The sequence below is a fragment of the Tamandua tetradactyla genome, chromosome 15, assembly GCF_023851605.1.
Source record: "Tamandua tetradactyla isolate mTamTet1 chromosome 15, mTamTet1.pri, whole genome shotgun sequence".
Lineage (NCBI taxonomy): Eukaryota > Metazoa > Chordata > Mammalia > Pilosa > Myrmecophagidae > Tamandua > Tamandua tetradactyla.
The window spans coordinates 66,723,577-66,747,614 of NC_135341.1; the positions used below are offsets into that span (position 1 = coordinate 66,723,577).

General features: G+C 36.6%; 1 protein-coding gene and 1 long non-coding RNA gene across 4 annotated transcripts in view; one reads left to right on the forward strand and one right to left on the reverse strand.

Annotated features, from left to right (window-relative positions):
- ZNF385D (zinc finger protein 385D) overlaps window positions 1-24,038 on the forward strand; it is a 332,722-nt gene that overhangs the window by 64,274 nt on the left and 244,410 nt on the right. For all 3 annotated transcript variants that reach the window (XM_077130026.1, XM_077130024.1, XM_077130027.1), the window contains exon 2: window positions 8,988-9,130. In XM_077130026.1, the coding sequence (XP_076986141.1) occupies window positions 8,988-9,130 (143 nt within the window). The remainder of the gene's footprint in view (window positions 1-8,987; window positions 9,131-24,038) is intronic.
- The window catches only part of LOC143657520 (uncharacterized), a 31,359-nt gene that overhangs the window by 5,033 nt on the left and 2,288 nt on the right, over window positions 1-24,038 (reverse strand). Inside the window, exon 2 of the long non-coding RNA XR_013162885.1 lies at window positions 2,062-2,391. This is a non-coding gene — a long non-coding RNA (uncharacterized LOC143657520). The remainder of the gene's footprint in view (window positions 1-2,061; window positions 2,392-24,038) is intronic.

Genomic DNA, 24,038 nt, shown 5'->3' on the forward strand with positions numbered 1-24,038 from the left:
TTGCCTCATGGTTTTGAAGGCTAGAAGTCCAAAATCAGTGTATGAGCAGGACCAGATCTTCCCCCACAGTTGGTAGCATTCTGGTATGGCAGTCCTCTGTCACATGGTGATGTCCTGGGTCTCCTCCTATGGTTTTCTCTGCCTTCTGCCTTCTAAGTCTTCTGTCTTCTCTGATGACATCTGGATTCCCACTTTCTAAGACCTCTAACAATACCAATTAAAACTGATCTTGAGATATCTTGGCCACACCTAAACTAATAGTAACATCTTCAAAAAGGTCTATTTACAAATGGGTTCACACCCACAGGAATGCAGATTAAGGTTAAACACGGGTCTTCTGTGGGGCCTGTGATGCAGTCCCCAACACTCACCATAATGGTATTGGGAAAATGGTGCTGTATCACCAAAACTCAGGAAATGCTTCATTAATACCTTGTCTTGTACTTGTAATTGGAGATGAAGTAGAGAACAGAATAGAGTTATATCATGGAGAAAAGTGGGAAAAGAGAATATTTATCAGGCTGCAGAGGAACTGCATGCCCAGCATCACTGGCATAGAGCAGATTCATGTAGGCAAATCTCAATTGAAAGGTACAGATGATGGATGAACAATACCATGTAACACAGCATCTTTTTTGCTCTTTACTGAGTGAGATGACCAGTGTCCAAATATCAAAAATAAAATTACCTTGAGAGGTAGATACAGCAAAGCAGGCTTAACTGCTTACATTAGCTTGGTTTAAACATGTGGCTATTTGTAAGACACTAGTGTGACAGTTTGTGGGGTGAAATAAAAACCTTATGATAGCACTTTTAAGGGTTATCAGATAGTAATAAACATCCATTTGCCCAGGACTGGCCTTTTTTGCATCCGTGATCTGAAGATATCCTATCATTTTTTGTTCCAAAGCACTCATTATTTACTAATTTGATTTCAGAATTTGATATTTTTGATTAGGCTACCTTTTGAGTATCATCATTGATCACACATGAAAATTCATAGATTGGCCATTGCCATCTCTAGGAAGGGATGGAATTGATTCTTTTTTGCAGTCAAGTGTTTTAGCTACCTATAGAGGCTTCTATATACATAATCCTAGAAGTATATCCCAGTAGTGTCTGGCTTCTGGCAGTGGCCATGTTTGGCTGTGGGGTAGGTCCCGTTCTCAATCCTTAAAGCAGAAAGATCCAGGAGAAGTCAAGAGTTTCTCTCCTGTGGACAATGCATTCTGAAACAGTCTATCACAGGCACGTTGTCTTTAGATGACAAGTCACTTGAGAATGAGTTTTGCACTGGAGCTGCACTATCCAATAGAACCTTCTGTGATGCATATGTTCTTTTAAATAAAGAAATATTCTTTATATGTGACTAACAATGCAGTAACCACTAGCTACAGGTGGCTATTGAACATTTTGAAATGTGTGACTGAAAAAGTGGGTTTTTAATTTTTTATTTTGCATGGGTAGGCACCAGGAATCGAACCCCAGTCTCTGGCATGGCAGGCAAGAACTCTGCCACTGAGCCACTGTCGTACCACCCGCATTTCTAATTTTAATTACTTTAAATTTAAAGTAGCCGCACCTGGCTAGTGGCTACCATATTGGACAGCTCACACTTGAGTGTCTTTGTTTAATACCACTAGCTGCTGACTGGAGAGGAATTTTCGAGGCAAAATCTTTTGATTTCCTCTGAGACAGATGCCTGTCCCGACTTACACACTATCTGATAGCGAGATGAAGAAAAGAAGGATACTTGGTATTAAATGTTTAAAATTCCTACCTGAATCTTAGTGTTTCCCAGGCACCAGAAATCTGTCACAAAATTAATGTCAGTGAATGATTCCAATTCTCCTCTAGTGAAGACGCAGTTTAGAATATTGGCAACTGCATAGTAGCGGCATTTTGATATTCAGTGACAGTGACAGAGAAAGCAATATTAGTTTATCCTTCTTTCCTAGCTTCCTTCCAAAATGAGTTTTGAGATGGTTCACTGGAATATTTAAATCCCACAAATTAAAATTAATAAAGAATATGGGCCAGAGGAAAACACGGATCACTCACATGTATTTTCTCTCACGGGTGAAGATCAAGTCACTGACTATTGACTTGGGCAAATGTTTTTGAATCATGGCTTCTGGAGTGGAGCTCCAGATGCCCTGACTCATACTCCCATTCTCATCTCATGCTGTCTTGGCCAAAAGCAGGATGGTGAGAGGCAGTCGCCATTTTGTGGGGCTTAGTGCTGCCCACTTGCCCTTGTGGAGATAGGACCTGGTTTCAGCAGTTGCATTTTCTGGTCAAGGACAGGTCACTTTGGGTCAATGAGGACCTCCATCCTGAGGTAGAAGGTGCTGAATCAGCTTTCCAAAGCGTAGTAGGTAAATCTACAGTCTAAAACAAAGAGAAAATAATTAAAGCAATAAAAGCAAAATTGTCATGCTAAATTCAAATTTTATTTCAAAGAAAAAGTTCCTGGTTTTATCATTCTGTTGGCAAAGCCATTTAAAAAAAGAAATGGAATGGAAGCTTGGATCTCTGGGGTTTAAGGAAATGATGATGTGTAGTTCTCCTAGTCAAGAAGCAAAAAATCATCTCAACCAGAAAAGTGCCCATTTTACTGCCCAATTCAAGTATCCCTTGAATATTTGAGAGACAGCCACACAAGAGAATACAACAAATATGTATTCATTTTTCTGATTTGTCAGGTAGATGTATAAGAACGTAAACTCCAGGACTTTTGAACACATTTGAAGTGATAATCTGTATCTCTCTAGACTCTTCTTCAAATATAGGACAATGCCAGGATGTTCCCATAGAATATAAATATCTTTTATGGTAAATTCTGATTGAAATTATTTTGAAACAGAAATGTTTTGAATATTTCTTTTTTTGTCTTCTCTACAAGGACTATATCTCTTTATTTAACTTTTGAGCAGGGTTTTATTTAAAACGAAGATTGCTGGTTTTAATGCCTTACATTTCAACTGCAAGGTAGCTAGCTGGCTTGCCTAATGTGACAAAGCTGACTTTGGAGAATGTTCTCTTTGTTGTTGTTTTGCTTTGTACTTATTTTTTGTTTGTTGCTGCTGCTATTTTTGTTCAAAAGCTATTTGAATTAGAACATTGAAAATTATTAAGGTTGCTCAAACGCACATCAAATACCATATATTACCTGTGTGATTTTAGGAAACTATTTAGCTTCTTACAGCCTTGGCTCTTGAGATTGTAAATTGGGTATTATAATAGATACCTGACAAAATTATTGTGAGTTTTAAAGGAAATAGCAGACCAGCAGGCCTAGCTCATGTCAATAACTCAGTAGATTTATACATTTAACTATTTTCTCTAAATTAACTATAGCACTACAATGACCAATGTTTTGTGTCAAGATTTGCCTAAGCAAATCCATCATTTCTTTTTTCCTTGCTTTTGGTTGTATCAGATCTAAATTTTTGATGTCTACTATCAAATTGACCCCAGACTTCCTATAGTGCAACCCCTCCCCCCATAGACATGGTAAATTCTAATTGAAATTATTTTGAAACAGGTGTGAATAGTTTTCCATGTGTATCAAATTAGTTGGTTATCAAAAGTAACTCCTTAAAACCAAATATTATACAAAATACTCTAGATATTTTTCTTTAGGCATGAATTTCGGAGCAGTTAAGTAGTTTAGTCATGGCTCATTATTGAAATACACATATATAAAAGTATGCATGTGTGTGTGGATATATAAATATATATATATTTAATTGATGGTGATGGGAGATGTGTAGAAATGATGTCTCCCATCAGGAAATAAATGATTTCTGCTTCTCTTTCCATAAAGAGAGTTGAAAATATATTTTAAAAATAATTCACTGTTACGAGGCACACACTGGCATGAATATTTAACAACAGCAACCCCTGATCATTTTGAATTTCAGTTTTGTCATTTAATGAAAGAAAAGATTAAATAGAAGTTTAAACTGTCAAACAGGATGTCTGTGACTCCTTCATGAACCCTATCTGGATTAGGTGCAGAAGTTCAAAGTTAAAATTGTTGTGTTATGGAAAAAAACACTACCCCTTTCTCCGGGAATATTTCTAAATACTGATTTACAAAGTTACCTTGTATTGTGACCACTTCCTTCTGAGAGGTCAAAATAAGCAAAATGAAGAATATGAAGGTACTAGGTCCTTTTAAGATTGTTTTAACTGACTTCTTTCAGAGAGCCTGGAGTTGTGTCTAGACCAACCTGAACAGCTGCTTTGGAAGTTATTGTGGCCATTTAAAAATATTTCTTTATCTCTCTTGGTTGTCACCAGTTGGCCAGGCCCTGTGCTAGGCATTTTATATACATTATCTCTAATACAATTAGCTTTTAATTGAGACCCACTGGTTTAGAAGTTGTATTGTTCTGTATAAATTATTAAAACAAACACTTCTCAATTTACCTTTAACCGTACTTTTCAAAAACGCAGGCTTCTGAAGTGAGTGTCTTACTTACTCAGACAGTTTCTAATAACAAATACTTAGGAGTAACTTACTCTAGCATTCTTTTTTCAAACTCATAAATTAGTAATCTTATGGATATGCAAGCTGTCTTGTGAATAGACCAAAGTAATATTTAATGTTTGCCCTGTAATTCACTATTTGCAACTTTAGTTCTAAATATAAATGAATGCAACAAATAGCTAAAAAGAGAGGGAGAAGAGTTTTGTGCGCTTTATGGTCACTTATTTTATTTACCTTCATTACCAAATACTTTACTAAGTGTCTAATCACTACTCTGCACTTAATGACTAGTTTTTTTTTAATTTGTTGACTTTAATGGCATATAAAAAATTTGGTGTGGAGAGATGATTGCTCAAAAAATCAGAATAACCAAATGTTAAAACTGTTGTATGTTAAAATTGCATAGACTGTGGAAAATGTAGTACTAGACATAGGCAGAGTTTCAAATATAAAGTGCATGAATTAAAATCTTTTTTACCCCCTACCCATTGGAGGCTTTTAAATGCTTTCCTCAAATTAGTAATATTAGTATTTCCAGAAGTGTGACATTTCAGTGAATGAAGTGACACCATTCGTTAGCCATAATAACAGAACAACTCTCTTTCTGATATATAGAAAAGTCTACAAATTCATTTTGTGCTTTGATATTTATTATTATGAAGCAATTTTATGATAAGGAAAATAATAGTAAACACATATTCATATTCTGATTCAATAGTTTCTATTAAAAATGAAGGAATAAAATAGCTATTTACTCAAGGAGAAGATTTTAATGTACTTTACAGATGAAACATTATATTGGCCAGCTCTGATTTTGCGCTACTTGCAAACAGTATTCTAGCTGCTGAGCATGTACAAATTAGTTCGAGTAAAATATTTCAGGACTTAACTAGATTTTCAAAGGATAGATATAAGTCATAGATAATTTTTAAGAAGTTGCCTCAATTTTCGGCATCCATATCAGTGTTATGGATTCAGAGGCAACCATCTGTTTTTAGAATAAAGCAATTTAGCATTTCACCTAGACTCATGAATTAGACTTATAATACTAAATTATGCCCTGGTATCACAGGCCAAGTTCCTCTGGAAGCAGACTGAGACTGTATTGGGAAGTATCCTTAGAAACGTCACCTGTGAGGAGTGAAGGGTTCTGGATTGGCCAAAGGAAGAATCTGAACTGTTATGCAGTCACAACAGAGGTCTCAGCCTACCTAGACCCAGTGAGGATCTTGTGAAATAGACTTCAGAGTTTTCCTACCTTGAAGCAAGGGAGCAGAGCCATTAATACCCCCTGTATTAATCAGTCATTGGATGGAGCCACTAAATCCTCCCCCCTGGGGAGGGAGCATGACCTTGAGTAATGCAACTCCCTTTGGCCTAGGGGCCATTTGTGAAAGGATCTCAGGTGAGAGCCATATGCTCACAACAGGTAGGGTAATGAGTGCTTGAGGCCTGAAGAGGCTATGGAAACATGCCACAGCATCCACTGCACAGCAAGTAGCCAAAGAATATGTAGTCACTCTGCTTTTCACTCATCCATTAGGTTGCTCTTCTAACAAGTGGGAAGAAAGGAACACAAATATTTTTGCTGACTCCCCCCAAATTTTATAACCCTGTTTGCAATCATGAAGGCCTTGAACTCTGTATAAATGTAAATTAAACATATATACTGGAGGAAGAAAGAAGGGGAATGAAGAGTGGAATAAACTTTACCCAACAATCAAATTGACATTTATTAATTCTTTGTGCCTCTCATAGTGCTGGGTAAAAAAAATAAAGGTTGAGCTATCCCTTAACCTTTTTGAATCTACTGAATGAGAGGAGGGCTTATAAATGAGATAATTAAAGAATGTTTTCCTGGCAAATTATGTTTTTGTAATTATAAGTGTAGAGGGTTTCTGTGGAAGCAACATAAATAACTAAAGAGTTAATTTACTTTTTTATTTCTGTGAGGTTATTTTAGCCCTTAATTTCTGAGATGTTGGATCAAATGATGTAATGAATGTATGTAAATACCTGTCACAAGGCATGACATGTAGCAGAGCTGAAAATCTTTTAAAAGTATTTAAGCTCATTTTTATTTGTGGGCATGTTAACCACATTTTTGGTTTCAACCCAAACTTATTTTGCTTTTGAGTTTGCTAAAGAGGCACCAAGCAGAAATTTATTGTGGTGCTTTAACTTTTCATCAGGAGAGAAACTTTTTGTATATATATTTTTATTATAAACAATGAACAAACACATAAACATTCTTGACAAACATTCTTAACATGGTTAAAATCAATGGCTCAAAAAACATATATCAATGGCTCACAATATCATCATATAGTTGTATATTCATCACCTTGATCATTTTTTTGAACGTTTGCAACTCTCCAGCAAAAGAAGGAAAAAACTCACACATACCATACCCCTTACCATTCCCTTTCATTGACCACTAGTATTTCAATCTACTCAATTTATTTTAACCTTTGTTCCCCTTTTATCTGTTCATTTCTTACCCATAATTTTACTCATCTGTCCATACTATAGATAAAAGGAACGTCAGACACAAGGTTTTCACAATCACACAGTCACCTTGCAAAATCTTTATCATTATACAATCATCTTCAAGAAACATGGCTACTGGAACACAGCTCTACAGTTTCAGGCACTTCCCTCTAGCCACTCTACTACCATAAACTAAAAAGGGAATATCTATAAAATGCTTAAGAATAGCCTCCAGGATAACCTCTTGACTCTGTTTGAAATCTCTCAGCCACTGACACTGTATTTTGTCTCACAAGAGAGAAACTTTTAACAATACTAAACTCATGACAGGTCTATCATCAAAGCCTTATGGATACCCTCACCAGGGAAGTTTACATACCCACACTCAGTACACTACCAGATGGGCAATAAAATAAGTTTATGGTATGCTCTGGTGAATGTAGACTTGTTATATTTTGGTTTTATCTTTGTTTTAATATCTACCCTCTATTTCTTGCTTTGATAACATATATTTTTTTCATTGGTTCACTGATTCAAACTTCAGTTGTTGGTCTTGCTGTCACTGAGGAATCTTTTAAGAGGGAGGTAAAAACAGGAGGAAAAAAACCAGTGTTTTTGTTAATTAGGCTCCAGCTGATTTAATACATGGAAGCAGGAGAGTTGATGCTTCTTGTGTGTGGTTACTTAAATCCTGTACTAATGGCTTCTGCTGCAAATATTAAGCCATCCACCTTGTTAGCAGATCCTCAGGCTCAATGGGGTTGGATTTATCATTGGAGAAGCAATTGTGGAATTTTTGTCTTGTGCTTAGGTAACTGAAAGGGAGAAGGATGATGGTCTAATGTGTGCAGTTGGCCAGAATTGGTTGGAGGGTTTGTAAAGCTAATTCATATGGAGCCTCATACTACTTTGCTTTAGAAACAAGATGGTGGCAAATAACTGGCACAAACATAAACCTCTTTCCTCCCTTCTGTCTCCTAGAATTCTCTTCAGAAAATCCCACTGCATTTTGTTTTCCTAATGCTTCTTGGATCCTCACCAGCAGGTTTTTACAGTCTGTTGCTTGCCTCTCAGATTAGAAGAATGCTGGCATATTTTAACAGTTTCCTAGGATTCAAACAGCCTTTAATTAACAGCAAATTGATATTTTGGAATATTACCAAATTATGGGGCACTGAGTGCTGAGGATGGGCTTCCATCCTTCCAGCTTCTTGCTACAGAGAAGTCCTGTATAGCACAGGGGAAAGTCTTGTACTCCCTTGCTAACAGCTGGCCCCTATTAGTATGCCAGACGTGTGGAGGGACAGCTTTACTGACATAATGTTCTTACTGCTTGTTCATTGGTGGCCTTCTTAAATCCTACCTTCCCATAACTGGGAAGGGGGCACGTAGTTGTTGACTTTTCAAAGCTATGGGGGTGCTGAACAGCTTCAGGGATTGCTTGACTTTCAGCACTGTTTGTTGGGATTAAAACCCTCCAGTTGCCAGGGCAGTAAGGTCCTGTGTTTGCAGTTGTTTCTTTTGTGTGCCAGGTTTGTGTCATATTGGTGCCAGAGTTTTGGATGTGCTGGAAAAGAGGAGTTTTATAGAATAATCACTCACACTGGATGCATATTCAAAGCAGAAGTTAGGTGCAGAGATGAAGCTGCAGTGAAGTGCTTTCCCTTTTGAAATAAGGGATCTCGGCTCCATATTTGTTGCTGACCCAATCCAGAGTTCTGGACAGAAAGGGAAGGACAAATTGTAGAGCGACTGACTACTTGTTTGCCATGTTAACTGTTCCTTTCATAAATGGGTTGTTACAGCCTGAAGAAAAAAGGAGCAGTTCAATGAGCTCCATCTGCCTAAGGGCAGATCTAATCATTTGGCCTTTCTCAGTTGAGTTCAGTAGATTCCACGTCTTTTTTGTTTCCAGTGACCCACAAAGCTGGCCTTTGCTTTAGAGAGAGACCTTGGTGTTTTTTTTAACTGACTGCTCCTTTTACTCTTTTCTCTGCAGGTGGTACATGCCAGAGCCCTGCTCTCCCAGCCCTGGTCCGTCCACCTGCCCCTCCTTTGCAACCGTCGCTGGATATTAAACCATTCCTTCCCTTTCCTCTTGACACTGCTGCTGCAGTCAGCCTTTTCCCCAATTTTAATGCGGTAAGTATCACTACCAAATTCGCATCTGCTGGAGTGGTAGGTACTTGAAAACCTTAAAGGCAGGGGTCCTTTGGTTATTATGCGCCATTTTGCTATACCGTTTGCTTTGTGGTTTGCCTGATTTTATGTAAGGTGGTCAGAGCCAGGTTCTTGTTCAAGGGAAAAGGAAAAGGAATTCAGTCCTATTAGGGTGAGTCATTCCAAACTTCATGTCCCCCCTCTAGTATCTTCTGCGTAATAACAACAATTCTATTGTTTTGTTGGAATATATCCAAATTGAATTTGTTGGAGAGAACGTTAGAATTCAAGAAGATAAAGAAAAAATTAAATATGTGTTTCTTGTTTCTTCTTTCTGAAACCAAACTTTAATTTCCAAAACTGTTATTTCTTTTCTAATTTCATAAAGAGGAGCCCAATCATCATATAGTAATATATTTCATTTATGGGACACTGTATTCCTACTTAAAACAAAACAACTCAGAATTCTGGTCACAAGAGTTTTAATACTATTTTTTTTCTTTCTGCCCAACTGTAGTTCCCCAAGTTAAGACTTTATTAAAATACTTTCCTCTGTTTTGGGAAGCTTTGTCAACAGTCTTCTCAGCTTGAGTTCAGTTATTTTCTTGCCTATATATATAGTAAATATTTATAAGTTAGCAGATACATCAGGTTCATCTTTTTTTAAGAATTATTTTTTATTCAATCATTAATATGTAGGCGCTTCTTAATTCTACACATGCCCTTAATTTTTTTAAAAAGAAAAACATTATGTCTTATTATACCACCACATTTTTTTTTTTGTACAAACTGTGAAAACATTCTTAGGCTGGAAATTGAAGGAAGAGTTGAAAAGGTTAGCTACAAGAAGTGACATTTTAATTTAATGTCATCTGATTCAGCTTTCATTAATTGTTCTAATGCAGATCTGAGCTTATCAGTGGCAGGGTATGCCAATATAACCAAAGCAAAGAGGATTAAGATAGGATGGCACTAAATACACAGTAATTTAAATAATACAGCGTCCTTATTGCCCCTGTGATAGATTTTTTTAATTCCCTCCAGAATTCATCTCCTTGAGGAGATGGAAGTAGGGCTTATTTCCTTTAATAGTACTTCATCACAGGGAGTTTGGACATGTTATAGTGAGATGGTACAGTTATGTGTTAGTCCTCGCTAAAAGTTATGGGAGAATCAAGATGATCTCTTTGCTTTTCTAGGTGGGGTGGGGTATATTTTCCGTGGAAAATTTATGGAACATAAATAGCAGCAGAAAGATCACATTTCCAAAGTACAGGTTTTGAATCCTAGGTATTTAAATAAGGGTGGGGAAAAATTGCTTAGCATCAAATCTATTGTTAACATTTTTATTTGAGTGACATATATGATATATAATTTCCACCTTTTAATCACATTCAAATATATAATTCAGTGGTGTTAATTGCATTCAGAATATTGTCCTACCATCACTGCCATCTATTACCAAAACTTTTCCATCACCCCAAAAGAAACTCCATACCAATTAAGCATTAACTCCCCATTTCTTAACCCCAATCCAGCCCCTGCTAAACTGTTTTCTAATTTCTGACTCCATGAATTTGCTTATTTTAATTATCCCACATCAGTGAGATCATAAAATATTTTTCCTTTTGTGTCCAGCTCATTTTGTTCAACATGATGTCTTTAAGGTTCATCCATGTTGTTGCATTATTAGAACTGAATTCTTTTTTCCTAACAAATAATACTCCATTGTAGGTATATGCCACATTATGTTTATCCATTCATCATTGATGAACATTTGGGTTGCATCCATGTATTGACAATTGTGAATAAGGCTGCAATGAACATCAATGTGCAAATACCTACTTGAGTCCCTGCTTTGGATTCTTTTGGGTATGTACCTAGAGGTGGGATTGCCATGTCATATAAAAATTCTATACCTACCTTTTGGAGGACTGATTAAACTGTTTTCCATGACAACTACACCATTTTACATTCCCACCAACAATGAATGAGTGCTCCTATCTCTCCACATCCTCTCCAACATTATTTTTCTTTTCTTAAAAAAATAGTAGTCCCCCTAGTAGGTGTGAAATGTTATCACATTGTGGTTTACATTTGCATTTTGCTAACACTAATGATGTTGTATAGCTTTTCATGTCCTTATTGGTCATTTATATATCTCCTTTGGAGAAATGTCTACATGAATCTTTAATTCATTGAAATTGGTTATTTGTCTTTTTGTTCTTGAGGTATATGATTCCTTTATATTTTTTAGCTATTAGACCTTTATCGAATATGTGGTTTTCAAATATTTTCTCCAATTCTGCAGGTTGTCTTTTTATTTTTATGATAAAATTCATGAATAGAAAAGATTTTTAATTTTGGTGAGAACCTATTTATCTTATTATTTTTTCTTTTGTTGATTGTGCTTTTGGCATGAAGTCTAAGAAGTAATCTTATTATACAAGGTCCTGAAGATCCTTTGCTATAATTTCTTCTAGGAGTTTTATAATTTTGGTTCTTGTATTTAGGTCTTTGATTGATTTTGAGTTAATTTTTGTATATGGTATGAGGTAGGGGGTGTACATTCATTTTTTCATAAAGGTATCCAATTTTCCAAGCAACATTTATTGAACAGACTATTCTTTCCTCAATGAATGGTCTTGGCACTGTTGCCAAAAATCAAGTGGTCATAAAATGAGGGTTTATTTCTGAACTCTCAATTCAATCCCATTGGTTTATATGTCTGTCCTTTTGCCAGTACCATTCTGTTTTGATTACCATAGCATTGTAATAAGTTAAAAGATCAGAAAGTCAGCAACTTCCAACTTTGTTCTTCTATTTAAATAATATTTGGGCTATTTGGGACAACTTACCCTTTCATATAAATTTGACAATTGGCTTTTCCATTTTTTGTGAGGAAGACTCTTTGAATTTTGATTGCGTTTACAGTGAATCTGTAAATCACTTTGGGTAAAATTGATGTCTTAACAATATTTAGTCTTTCAATCCAACAACATGCAATCTCCTTCCATTTAGGTCTTTTTTTTAATTCCTTTTAGAAATGTTTTGCAGTTTTCTAGCAACAGTCCTTTACATCCTTGGATAAATTTATCCCTAAATATTTTATTCTCTTAGATGCTATTGTAAGTCAGTTTTTTTTTCTTGATTTCCTCTTCAACCTGGTCATTGCTAGTGTATAGAAAAGTACTGACATTCGCATGTTGATCTTGTACCCTGCCATTTTGCTGAATTTATTTGTTAGCTGCAATAGCTTTGTTGTGGATTTTTCAAGATTTTTGTACATACAATCATGTCTTCTGCAAATAGGGAAAGTTTTACTTCTTCCTTTTCAATTCAGAAGCCTTTTATTTCTTTTTCCTACCTAAATGCTCTGTCTAAAACTTCTACTTCAATGTTAAGTAACAGTGCTGACAGTTTCATCTTTATCTTGTTCCTGGTCTCAGAGGGAAAGCTTTTATTGTTTCAACGCTGAGTATGGTGCTAGCTATGGGTGTTTTACATATGCCTTTTATCATGCTGAGGATATTTCCGTATTTTCTTAGTTTTCTAAGTGTTTTTATCAAGAAGTGATATTGGATTTTTTCAAATACTTTTTCTGTATCAATTGAGATCATTGTGTGTGTGTGTTTCCTTTATTCTATTAATTTAATATATGACATTAATTTATTTTCTTATGTTGACCCACCATTGTGTACGGATAAATCCCAACTGAACATGGTTGTTTTAGTTTGCTAGGTGACTGAAAGCAATATACCGTGAAATGATTGGCTTTTAACAATGGGAATTTATTAGCTTATGTGCCAATTTGAAGCTATTATGTACTCCTGAAAAGTCATGTTTTAATCCTGATCCAATCTTATGGGGCCAGACCTATTGTTCAGGGTGGGAAACTTTGATTGTATTGTTTCCATGGAGATGTGACACCCCCAGTTGTGGGTGTGACCTTATGGTTAAATTACTTCATGGAGATGTACCACACCCCATTGTGGATATGTCCTTTTGATTAAATGGAGATATTACTCCACCCACACAAGGTGGGTCTTGATTAGTTTACTAGATTCCTTTAAATGGGGAAACATTTTGGAGAAACCTTAGATGTAGATGCTTGGAGAACAGTTGCTTCAGAGCTGACAGAGACATGGATGTTTGGAGATACTTCGAATGACAACAGAGCAGGTGCTTAGACACAGGCAGAGCCCAGCAGACATCACCATGTGCCTTCCCATGAGATGCTAAGCAAGCCAGAACTCAGAATTGTGTCCTGGAGGAGCTAAGCAAAAGCCCACAGATGCTTAGAGAGGAACTGCCTAGCATCAGAACCTGGAAGCAATGAAACTTGGAACAAGGACCAGCAGACACCAGCCACATACCTTCCCATGCGACAGATATCAACCTTCTTGAGTCAATTAATCTTTTACTGGATACCTTAGTTTAGACATTTTTTCTAACCTTAAAGCTGTAAACTTGTAATGTGATAAATTCCCTTTATAAAAGCCATTCCATTTCTGATATATTGCATTCTTGCAACTTTAGCAAACTAATACAGCTTATGAACTTACAGTTTTGAGTCCATGAAAATGTCCAAATTAAGTCTTCCTCAAGATGATACATTCTTCTGAAGACTGACTGTCAGTGATCCTGTACTCTGTCACATGGAAAGGCATCTTCTGGTTTCTCCCTTCTTTTCCAGGTTTTGTTGCTTTTGGCTTCTTGCTTATAACTTTCTCTCTCTTTGTCTAAATTTCATTCTTTTATAAAGGACTCCAGTAAGAGTTGACCCACCATGGGCCATGACTTAACTGTTAACCTCATGAAAACCTACTTAAAATAGGTCTACACTCACAGGAATGGATTTGATTTCAGAGCATGATTTTATGGGGTATATACAGTTTCAAACCACCTCAATAGCATATAATCCCTTTAATGTGCAGTTGGATTTGGTTAGTTAGTAATGTTTTAAGAACTTTTTCATTTATATTTGTAACAGGTATTGGTATGTAATTTTCTTTTCTTGTGGTATATTTATCTGACTTTGGTGTTAGGATGATATTGTCCTCATCAAATGAATTATGGAGTGTTCCCTCCTCATCAATTTTTCTGGAAGAGTTTGAGGAGGATTAGTGTTAATGCTACTTGGAATGTTGGGTAAAATTCACCTGAAAACAATCTAGTCCTGGGCTTTAGTTTGTTTGGGAGGCTTTTGTTTGTTTGGGAGGCTTTTGTTTACTGATTCAATATTTTGTTACTGGTCAATTGAGATGTTCTGTTTTTCTCCTGAGTCAGTGGAGGTAGTTTGTGTTTCTAGGAATTAGTCCATTTATCTAGGTTATATAATTTGTTGGTATGCAGTTGTTTATAGTATCCTCTTACAGGTCAATAGTAATGCCCCCCTTTCATTTCTGATTTTATTTATGTCATCTCTCTGTTTTTCTTTGTTCTAGCTGAAGGTTTGCAATTTATTTTGATCTTTTCAAAACAAACTTTTAGGGTTTAGGTTTTTTTTTTTAATTCTCTGTTTCAGTGATTTCCACTCTAATCTTTGTTAATTCCTTCCTTCTACTTGCTTTTGGTTTAGTTTGCTCTTCTTTTTCTAGATCCTCCAGTTGTGAGGTTAGGTGTCTGATTTGAGATCTTTCTTCTATTTTAACGTACACATTTAGAGCTGTTAATTTCCCTGTGAGCACTGCCTTTGCTGTATTCCATACATTTTTGTACCTTGTGTTTTTGTTTTTATTCACCTCTGTGAATATCCCCTGTGATTTCTTCTTTGAACATTGTTTTTTAAAGAGTGTATGTTTGATTTCCACATATTTGTGAATTTTTCAGTTCTCCTGTTATTTATTTCTAGCTTGATTCCATTGTGTTCAGAGAAGATATATTGCATGACTTCAGTATTGTAAATTATTGAAATTGTTTTGTAACCTAACATATGGTCTGTTCTGGAGAATGGGCCATGTACACTGGAAAATAATGTGCATTCTTCTGCTGTTGGGTTAAGTGTTCTATGTCTATATATAGATATATAGATATTAGTTCTTGTTGGTTTATAGTTTCATTCAAATCTTCCAATTCCTTATTGGCCCTCTGCCTAGGTAGTTGACCCATTATTGAAAGTGATGTATTGAATTCTCCTAATATTAATTTAGAACTATTTCTCTCTTCAAATCTGTGAATGTTTGCTTGATATATTTGGGCCTTTGCCAATTTATGTGCATATGGGTTTATAATAGTTATATCTTCTTGTTAAACCAACCCCTTTATCAATGCTTGGTTACCTTCTTTGTCCATTTAAGTTTTTGACTTAAAGTCTCTTTTATCTGACATTAGTATAGCTACCCAGGCTCTCTGTGGGTTACAGTGTACTTGGGTTTTTTCCTTTAAAAACCTTCAGCCTACTTGTGTCTTTTAATTTGAGGCAAGTCTCTTATGAACAGTTTATAGTTGTGTCATGCTTTTTTATTCTTTCTGCCTATCTCTGCCTTTTAAATGGAGAATTTAATCCTTTGATATGTAAAGTAACTACTAATAATGAAGGACTTTCTTCTGCCATTTTTCTGTTTTGTCTTTGTAAATCTATCTTTTTTTGTCCTTCAGTTCTTCAATTAATGCTTACTTTCATATTCATTTGATTTTTGGTAGTATATCATTTTGAGTTCTTTCTCATTTCTTTCTGCATATATTTTCCAGATATTCTCTTTGTGCTTATCATGGGGCTTTACTTTAACATCCTAAATCTATAACAGTCATGTTATAGTCGTGTTCATTTGATATCAACTCCACTCCAATAGCATATGCACTGTTCTATAGCCTACCCCACCCCCACACTTTTGTTGTACTGCTATAAATTTGTTATAAATTATATCTTTAAGCGTTGTAAGTCCAAAACTAAAGTTTTTTTTTTACTATTTTTATGCTCTTGTATTTTAGAAACTTTAAGAAGTAAAAAATGTAGTTGCATACCAAAATAGAATACAGCATTACTGGCTTTTTAAATTATCCATATGGTTACATTACATAGGTCTTGATTTCTTTATGTTACTTCAGTTCATTATCTGGTGTCCTCTCCTTTTCTTCTGAAAAGTCCCTTTAGCATTGTTTGTACTACAGGTCCAATAGGAAAGAACTCAGCTTCTATTTATCTGGGAAGGTCTTACTATCTCCCTCATTTTTGAAAAACAGTCTTGCCGCATATAAAATTCTTGGATGATAATTATTTGCTTTCAGCACTTTGAATACCTCATCCCACTGCCTTTTTGTCTCTGTGATTTCTAATTGGAAATTGACACCATCTTATTACAGCATCCTTGTACATAACACGTTGCTTTTCTCCTACAGCTTTCAGAACTATCTCCTTGCCCATGGCATTCAACAGTTTGACTACTATGTTTCTGAGCTTGGCTCTCCTCAACTTTATCCTGTTTGGGTTTGTTGGGCTTCTTGAATGAATGTATTAATACCTTTCTTTAAATTTAGGAAGTTCTATGCCATTATTTCCTTAATTACTCATTTTTCCCCTTTCTCTCTTTCTTCGCCTCCTGAAGTTCCCATAATGTATTGGTCCACTGGATGTTGTCCTGTCAGTCTCAGAGCTCTGTTTACTTTAAAAAAAAAAAATTTTTTTTTAATTCTGTTCCTCAGCCTGAATCATTTCAATTATCATGTCTTTGAGTTTACTGATTCTTTTTTCTGCCAGCTCCAATGGGCTATTGAATCTCTTCAAGGAATTTTTCATTTCCGTTATTTTGTTCTTCAACTCCAGTATTGATGTTTTGTTCTTTTTTTAAAGTTTCTGTCTCCCAGCGGGCCATGGTGGTTCAGCAGGCAGAGTTCTCGCCTGCCATGCAGGATACCCTGGTTTGTCTCCAGGTACCTGCCCATGCAAAAAACAAAAGATTGAAAAGTTTCTGTCTGCTTATTGAGCTTCTCATATTGTTCATGCATCATTTTCCTGCTATCCCTTAGTTTTTTCTCTGTATTTTCCTTAATCTCCCTGAGTATATTGAAGATTATCTTTTTTTTTTTTTTTAGTTTAAAGTCTTTGTCCAGTATGTTGATGGCTTCTGAGTTTTTTGAGTTTTTATTTTGTTCCTTTGGATGGGCCATCATTTCCTGTCTGTTTGTCCTATAATTAATTTTTTTGTTGTGCACTATATATTTCAATATTTTAAAGTGTAAACCCTGAGATTTAATCCCTGAGCTATTTATTCCTTAACTTTGCATTCAGTTTGTGATATGACAGAGATTTTCTTGAGTGCCAAGAGCTAACAAAGACAAACCAATGCAAAAAAGCATCTTTCACAGTTTTTGCAAGTTGTCTATGTTGGCTGGTCATCTGCTTCATAGTCTAGCCTTCCTATCAAGGAAATCAGTGTAAGGTGAATGTGAAGTTCAGGGTCCTCTATGTCTTTTCTAAGCCTGATTTGTGTCCTGGGTGTGTGCTCTCTCACTTGTGATCTTACAAATTCCTTATTTTCAGGAATCTAAATGTCCCCTCTATTGTTTGTGAAATAGGGAATTTTTTCACCCCTACCCCAAAGCTGTATCCTATGCCCAAATATGGTAATCTTTTGTTTCGGTCTGCTTTGAATTAATTGTTTCTTATTCCACTTTAGCTGTCCTCAAGCTACTTCTGCATGCAGGGCAAGTTCTGGAGGTGTGAGACAGAGAGGAGTTTCCTAGATTAGTCTTTCATAACTGCTACCCAGAATTGTACCAAATTACAGGCACCTCAGTAGGTACATGGAGATTATATTTCAATATTTTGAAATTTTGAGATTACTCTGCTCCCTCCAGAACAAGGCCAGGGACCTACAATGAAAATGAAAGCACAGGCTGGCTCCTCACCACACTGGGAAAGGGACACAGGAGGGGCCAGCAAGGGTGCCATGAGGTTTTCTTGCCAGTTTTGTTTTTTTAGCTTTTTATTTTGAAATAATTTCAAACTTATGGGACAATTGCAAAAATAATTCAAACCCTATACAGACAGCTCAAATATGCCCCAGCTCCCCAGATACCTAGATCCAACAATTACAACATTTTCTTACTTTTGCCATAACATCCTATCTGTTAATCATCTGTCTGTCTCCTGAACATTTGAGGGCAGGTCACATCTATTATACTCTTTTTTTTTTTTTTTAAAGGAAAGACAGAGAGAAGGAAGGAAGGATAGAAGGAAGGAAGGAAGGAAGAAAGGGAAACATTTTTAAACATTTTCTTGTTTTATTGTATTCTGTTTCTCCGTTTTTGTTACATGGGCTGGGGCCGGGAATCGAACCGAGGTCCTCCGGCATAGCAGGCAAGCACTTTGCCCGCTGAGCCACCGCGGCCCGCCCCTCTATTATACTCTTGAATACATAATACTTCAATTTACTACAAACAAGAATATTCACTTATGTAATCACCTTAAGTACAATTATCAAGTCCAAGAAATTTAACTTTGGTATAAAACTTACATTCACTATCACAATTTTTTCTTATAATATCCAATAATATCCTTTTGAGCCTTTTCTCCTCCATTTTTTAGATCCCATGCAATGTCATGTATTGCATTTCGTTGTCATTATCTCTTTTGTTTCTATTTCTTCTTTCTTTTTTAATTGTGGAAACATATATATAACATAAGTCTTCCTATCCTAACCCCCCTCAACCCTACCTTTCAGTGGAATTTATTGCACTCACAGTATAGCTGTACCCTCACCACCATCCATTTCTATAGCTTTCCCTTTATCCCAGACAGAAACCCTCTACTTATTTTGCATTAACTCCCTGTTGCCCCTTTCCCCTACCCCTGGTAACCTATATTCTATTTCCTGTCTCTATAAATTTGTATATTCCTGATAATTTCTTTATGGCTACCCTGGGGCTTAAATTAACATCCTAAATCTATAGCAATTTCATTTGCTCTGATACTAACTTAACTTCAATAGTGTACATAATCTATATCCCTATACTCTCCTGTCCCCCAATTTTATGTAGTTCTTGTCACAAATGACACATTTATACATTATGGGTCCAAAATCATTGATTTGTGATTATAATTTGTGCATTTGCCTTTTAGATCCTATAGGAAGTAAAAAGTGGAGTTACAAATCAAAATTACAATAATATTGGTATTTATATTTACCATATTGTTATCTTTACCTGAGATCTTTATTACTTTATGTGGATTCAGTTAATCGTCTAGTGTCCTTTCCTTTCAACCTGCAGAACTTCCTTTAGCATTTTTGCATGGTTGATCCAGTGGTAATGAAGGCCCTCAGCATTTGTTTATCTGGGAATATCTTAATCCCCCTCTCCCTTTTTTTTTTTTAACAAGGTCAGGCACTGAGAATCAAACCCAGGTCTCTGGCATGGCAGGCGAGAACTCTGCCACTGTGCCACCATCACCCACCTTTTGAAAAACATTTATCCTGGATACAGAATTCTTGTCTGACAAGTGTTTGCTTTTATCACTTTAAATATGTCTTCCCTCTGCCTTTTTTGCCTCTGTGGTTTCCAATGAGGACTCAGCATTTAATCTTACTGAGGCTCTCTTTATGTAACATATTTCTTCTCTCTTATAACTTTCAGAATTTTTTCTTTATGCTTAGCACTTTACAGTTTGGTTATAACGTGACATGGTGTGGATATGTTTTTGTTTTTCCTGTTTGGCATTAGTTGAGCAACTTGGATGTATATATTCATGGCTTTTGTTAAATTTGGGGACTTTTCATTCACTGTTACTTTGAATATTCTCTTTGCCTCCTTCTTTCTTCTCATTTTGGGACTCTCACGAGTGGATATCATTATACTTGATGGTGTCCCATAAGTTCCTCAGGGCCTGTTCCTTTTTCTTTATTCTTTCCTCTTTTGTTCCTCACACTGGATGATTTCAATTGTTTTATATTCACTTTTATTGATTCTTTCTTCTGCCAGCTCCTATCTGCTGTTGAGCCCTCTAGGGAATATTACATTTCTGATACTAGAGCTCTTTAGCTCTGTTTCATTCCTTTTCTTAATTTCCATCTTTCTACTGATTATATTTTTGCATTCATCTTTCATTTTCCTGATTTCCTTTAGTTCTTTTCCATGTTTTCCTTAAGCTCTTTGAACATATTTAAGACTATTCTTTTTAAGTCTTTGTCTGGAATGTACCAGGTCTGATCTACCTCATTGATAGTTTCTAATGCTTTAATCCCCTTTGCCTGGGCCATGCCTTCCTGTTCCTTTGTATGTTTTTTTAATCTTTTTTTGAAACCTGGACATTTTGATATTTTAATGTGTTATTGCTGAAATTTAGACTCTGAAGCATCTGTTCGTTGTACTAGCTTGTGTCTAGCTAGCACTATGGCAAGAGCTTTCCTTGAATGACAGTCTCGAATAAAAAAATAAAAGAGAGAGAGGAGGGAAAAAAAGGTCTATCCCAGTACTTGCAGATTGATTTGTATGAGCGCTCTCCTTCACAATTTATCTATACAATTAGTTTGGAGAATAGTTCCAGGCCAAAGTGTAAGGGCCTCTCTTTTCCTTTCCGCACATGCAATCTTGTCTTGGATATGCTCATGTGACCCTGTAGCACGAAAACCAGGAACGAGGCTGCAGGCCTCCAGGAACATTCCGCGAAGTTAGAACAGGCTGAGACTAAGGATCCGTAGTTTCAGGAAGCAGGTTTTATTAGCTCATGCACATGAGGGCCCAGCTGAGTCACCTCAAAAGTCTGAGCCCCGAACAAAAGGCAACCTTAGCCTTTATAGACTGTACAATATGTTAAAGACAAGGTACACAATTGGCTGATTTAAGTTGAGAACCGTTGAGGGGCCCCACCCCAAGAATGCCTTCTTTTGCCTACATGCATCTTTACCAGTTCCTGAAGGCTAGGGGAGGAGGTTTCTATACCAGGAAATGTGCCTTATCTTGCTTGCCTGCAAGGAGAGGGAGTTTGGGGATTTTCCACAGAGAACACAGCTAAATCAGAAAGATAGAAAGGCCTGCCTGCTACATTTCCCCCCTTTGATGCTTACCCCAACTTTTAGGGAGGGGTTATAGCATCACCTATATTTCATTTTTATTTATTTGCTGCAGGTGTTGGTATGTTCTGATCTGAGCTGGGCCTGGGAAACAATGTAGCCATGCAGGGTTCAGGCCCCAGTGAATTTAGGGGGATAAAGGTCTGTGTTCTCCCTCTGTTGGCCTCAGGTTTTCTCCTGATGGCCCCTTTGGACTGTGCCTGTCTTAGGTTGTTCCTCCCCTGAGGAATCTTACCCGTCTTTGGCTAGCCAGCCATCTTCCGGGGCCAAGCAGGGTGGTATGAGGTGTGCAAGTGAGGGAGCAGTAACAACCCCTGAGAGGGTCTGATCTGTCTCTTTGACAGCCTATGCCCCCTGGCCTCTATGCCCAGTACCTGCTTTGGGTTTTTTTTTCACCTGCTCATGGGGCATTAGCTTTGGTTACATGCTTTTGGGAGCCCATATTTTTTCTTTTTCTTCAGTGAAGACTTAGCTCATAACTTTTGGGCAAGAGATATAGCACCAGCTCCCAGGAGGCCTTCTCAGTTTTGCCACCCTAGAGTAACGAAAACAGCATTATTGAACCTGGTGAGGTGGGATTATAGTATACTGGTGCATATTTTTAACCAAGTACAAAATTATTTACTAGCAAGAAAGATAATAAAGGTTGTTTGCATGCAAAAGCTATGCAATGCAAAAACAAGTTCCGGGAGGTAAATATTTCTAAGGCTAGGATGTTAATTTCCCTTAAGCAAGTCTTTTCCACACCTGATTGTGCTTTATCTGCATATCTCAGCTTCTACTGTAGTTCCAGATCCTGAAATCCCAAGTCTGCATTTCCTCATATACCTGTGTCTGCAAGCTTGGGGTTAAACATCAAGCTCTTAACTCTTATAAACAGTGGCTTACTTTTTACCCTAAAAACTTTTTTTTACATTAGTGTAGACACACACACTGAGCAGCAGCTAGGAAGGGGGAAGTTACCCAGGTAAGAGGGATTCCATCAAATTAAAGTTGGTTTTCAGGAAGAACTCCAGGAGACCTATTTCCAGGGGGGCTAAAACTGCTAAATGAAAGACAAATATAAAAGAACAAGAAAAGACAGTCCACAGACCCGGCAGGCCAGGATGTCCATGTGTTGATTTTCTAATTTTCGGCCCTGTGTAGATCAGTCAGCTTCCGGGGTGACTGAGGCAGGGCTCAGAGGTCTCCTCAGGCTTCGGCCCTGCATTGACTAGCTGCTTCTGGTGAGCTAGAGCAGGGCAATGACGGTCACTCTGGCCTCAGTCGCGGGCTGGTCAGCTCATCTCAGCTGCAATGGAGAAGGGCACAGTGGCTCCCGGAGGATGGTGCATCTCAGGGGTGGTCTGAAGTGGCCCTTTTGACCTGAGAGTGGTGAATTTATAGGATGCTCCTCCTCACGGCCTTGACAGCTGTTGGAATTACTAAAACAACATAGTAAGGACCTTTCTATTAAGACTGGAGGGAGCCTCTTTTTTTAATTTGTTTTTCCTCTTCAGCTTTTTACCCATACCATGTTTCCTGGTTTGACCTCAGGTAAGGGAGGGGAGATGCTAAAGAGTTTGGATACCATTTTAATACTTCTTCTTTTAGTTCATTTAGAACTGTTCTTAACTTTGACCATAATTTCCCCTCTACAAACCTTTGATACTTATTATATTCATTCAGACATTGTCCAACATTTTTCATTCTGCAACGGCCAATTACTTCATGTTAGGACAAAACTACTGTTTTCCTCTCAGCAAAAAAAAAAAAAAAAAAAAAAAAGATATCCTTTATATCCTTCAAACTTAAGTCACCACTTCAAGCAAACATTTCATTATACACAGTTATTATGAAAATTAAACTTGTTAGAATAATGTTCAATACCCAAAACACTCCAGTTAATGCACAACTGAAATTCTAACATATAAAAATTTTTATTGTTTGTTCATTTTGGCTTTTCCTTTCCCTGTATTCCAGTCTCCCATGTTTCCCAGCTCTGCCATTTTATGGAGTATACCAGAGTTGATTGTTTTGTAGCCACAGTGTCAGCAGGGCATTTCTTATTACACCTTTGCACAACCAATGCCAGAAAGATAGAACTTTTTCCAGCTTGCCGATTAAATTTTTAAAAAGCAGTCTATATGATGGGGTTGGTGCCAATTTTTATAAATTTTATACAATCTGCATAATCCAATACCACTCCTTCAGCCCCCACATCAGCAATTTTGACCATCCAGATAATTAATATATATTTTTTTCTTTCCTGACAAACCTTTTTATTTAAAAATATTTCTATTATCTGCTTTATTTTATACATTAACATCCTACTTATCAGGGTTCTAATCACAGTGGCAGTGGCTAGTACCATATGTACTTTTCCTTTGTTAATTTTACCTTATTTTTTTTTACATTTATATTGGGTTATATGGACTGTGGCCCTCTCAGCTATTGATTGATAATTAAAACATTTTCTTCAAAAACAAAATTTTGATCCTGCAATATTTACAGTTTTTCCTGTAACTCTACCAATTCCTTTTCATAGGCTTTTCCTGTTTTATTTTATTTTCCCAATTTTTACAGGGTCCTGTGCATTTTGTTCATTCCTCTGCAAGTGAGGAATAAGGTAAATTATCCCATCCTGGGATTTCTTGGTTTTTTTATTTTGAGCTTAGAGGATATTTTTCCCTAAAAAAAAAATGACATTATTTCCTAATCTATGTTAAAAGCCCATGGCTTACTGTTAATTCACTTTAAGTAAACTGTGAAGAGGGCCTACTGACATAAAAATGCCCAAATGTCTTAAAGCACCAGAAAGTATAACCCAGGGAGACAAAATATTTAAATTTAAAACAATTCTGCATACAAAAAGATAAGAAAACAGCAACTTTCAATTT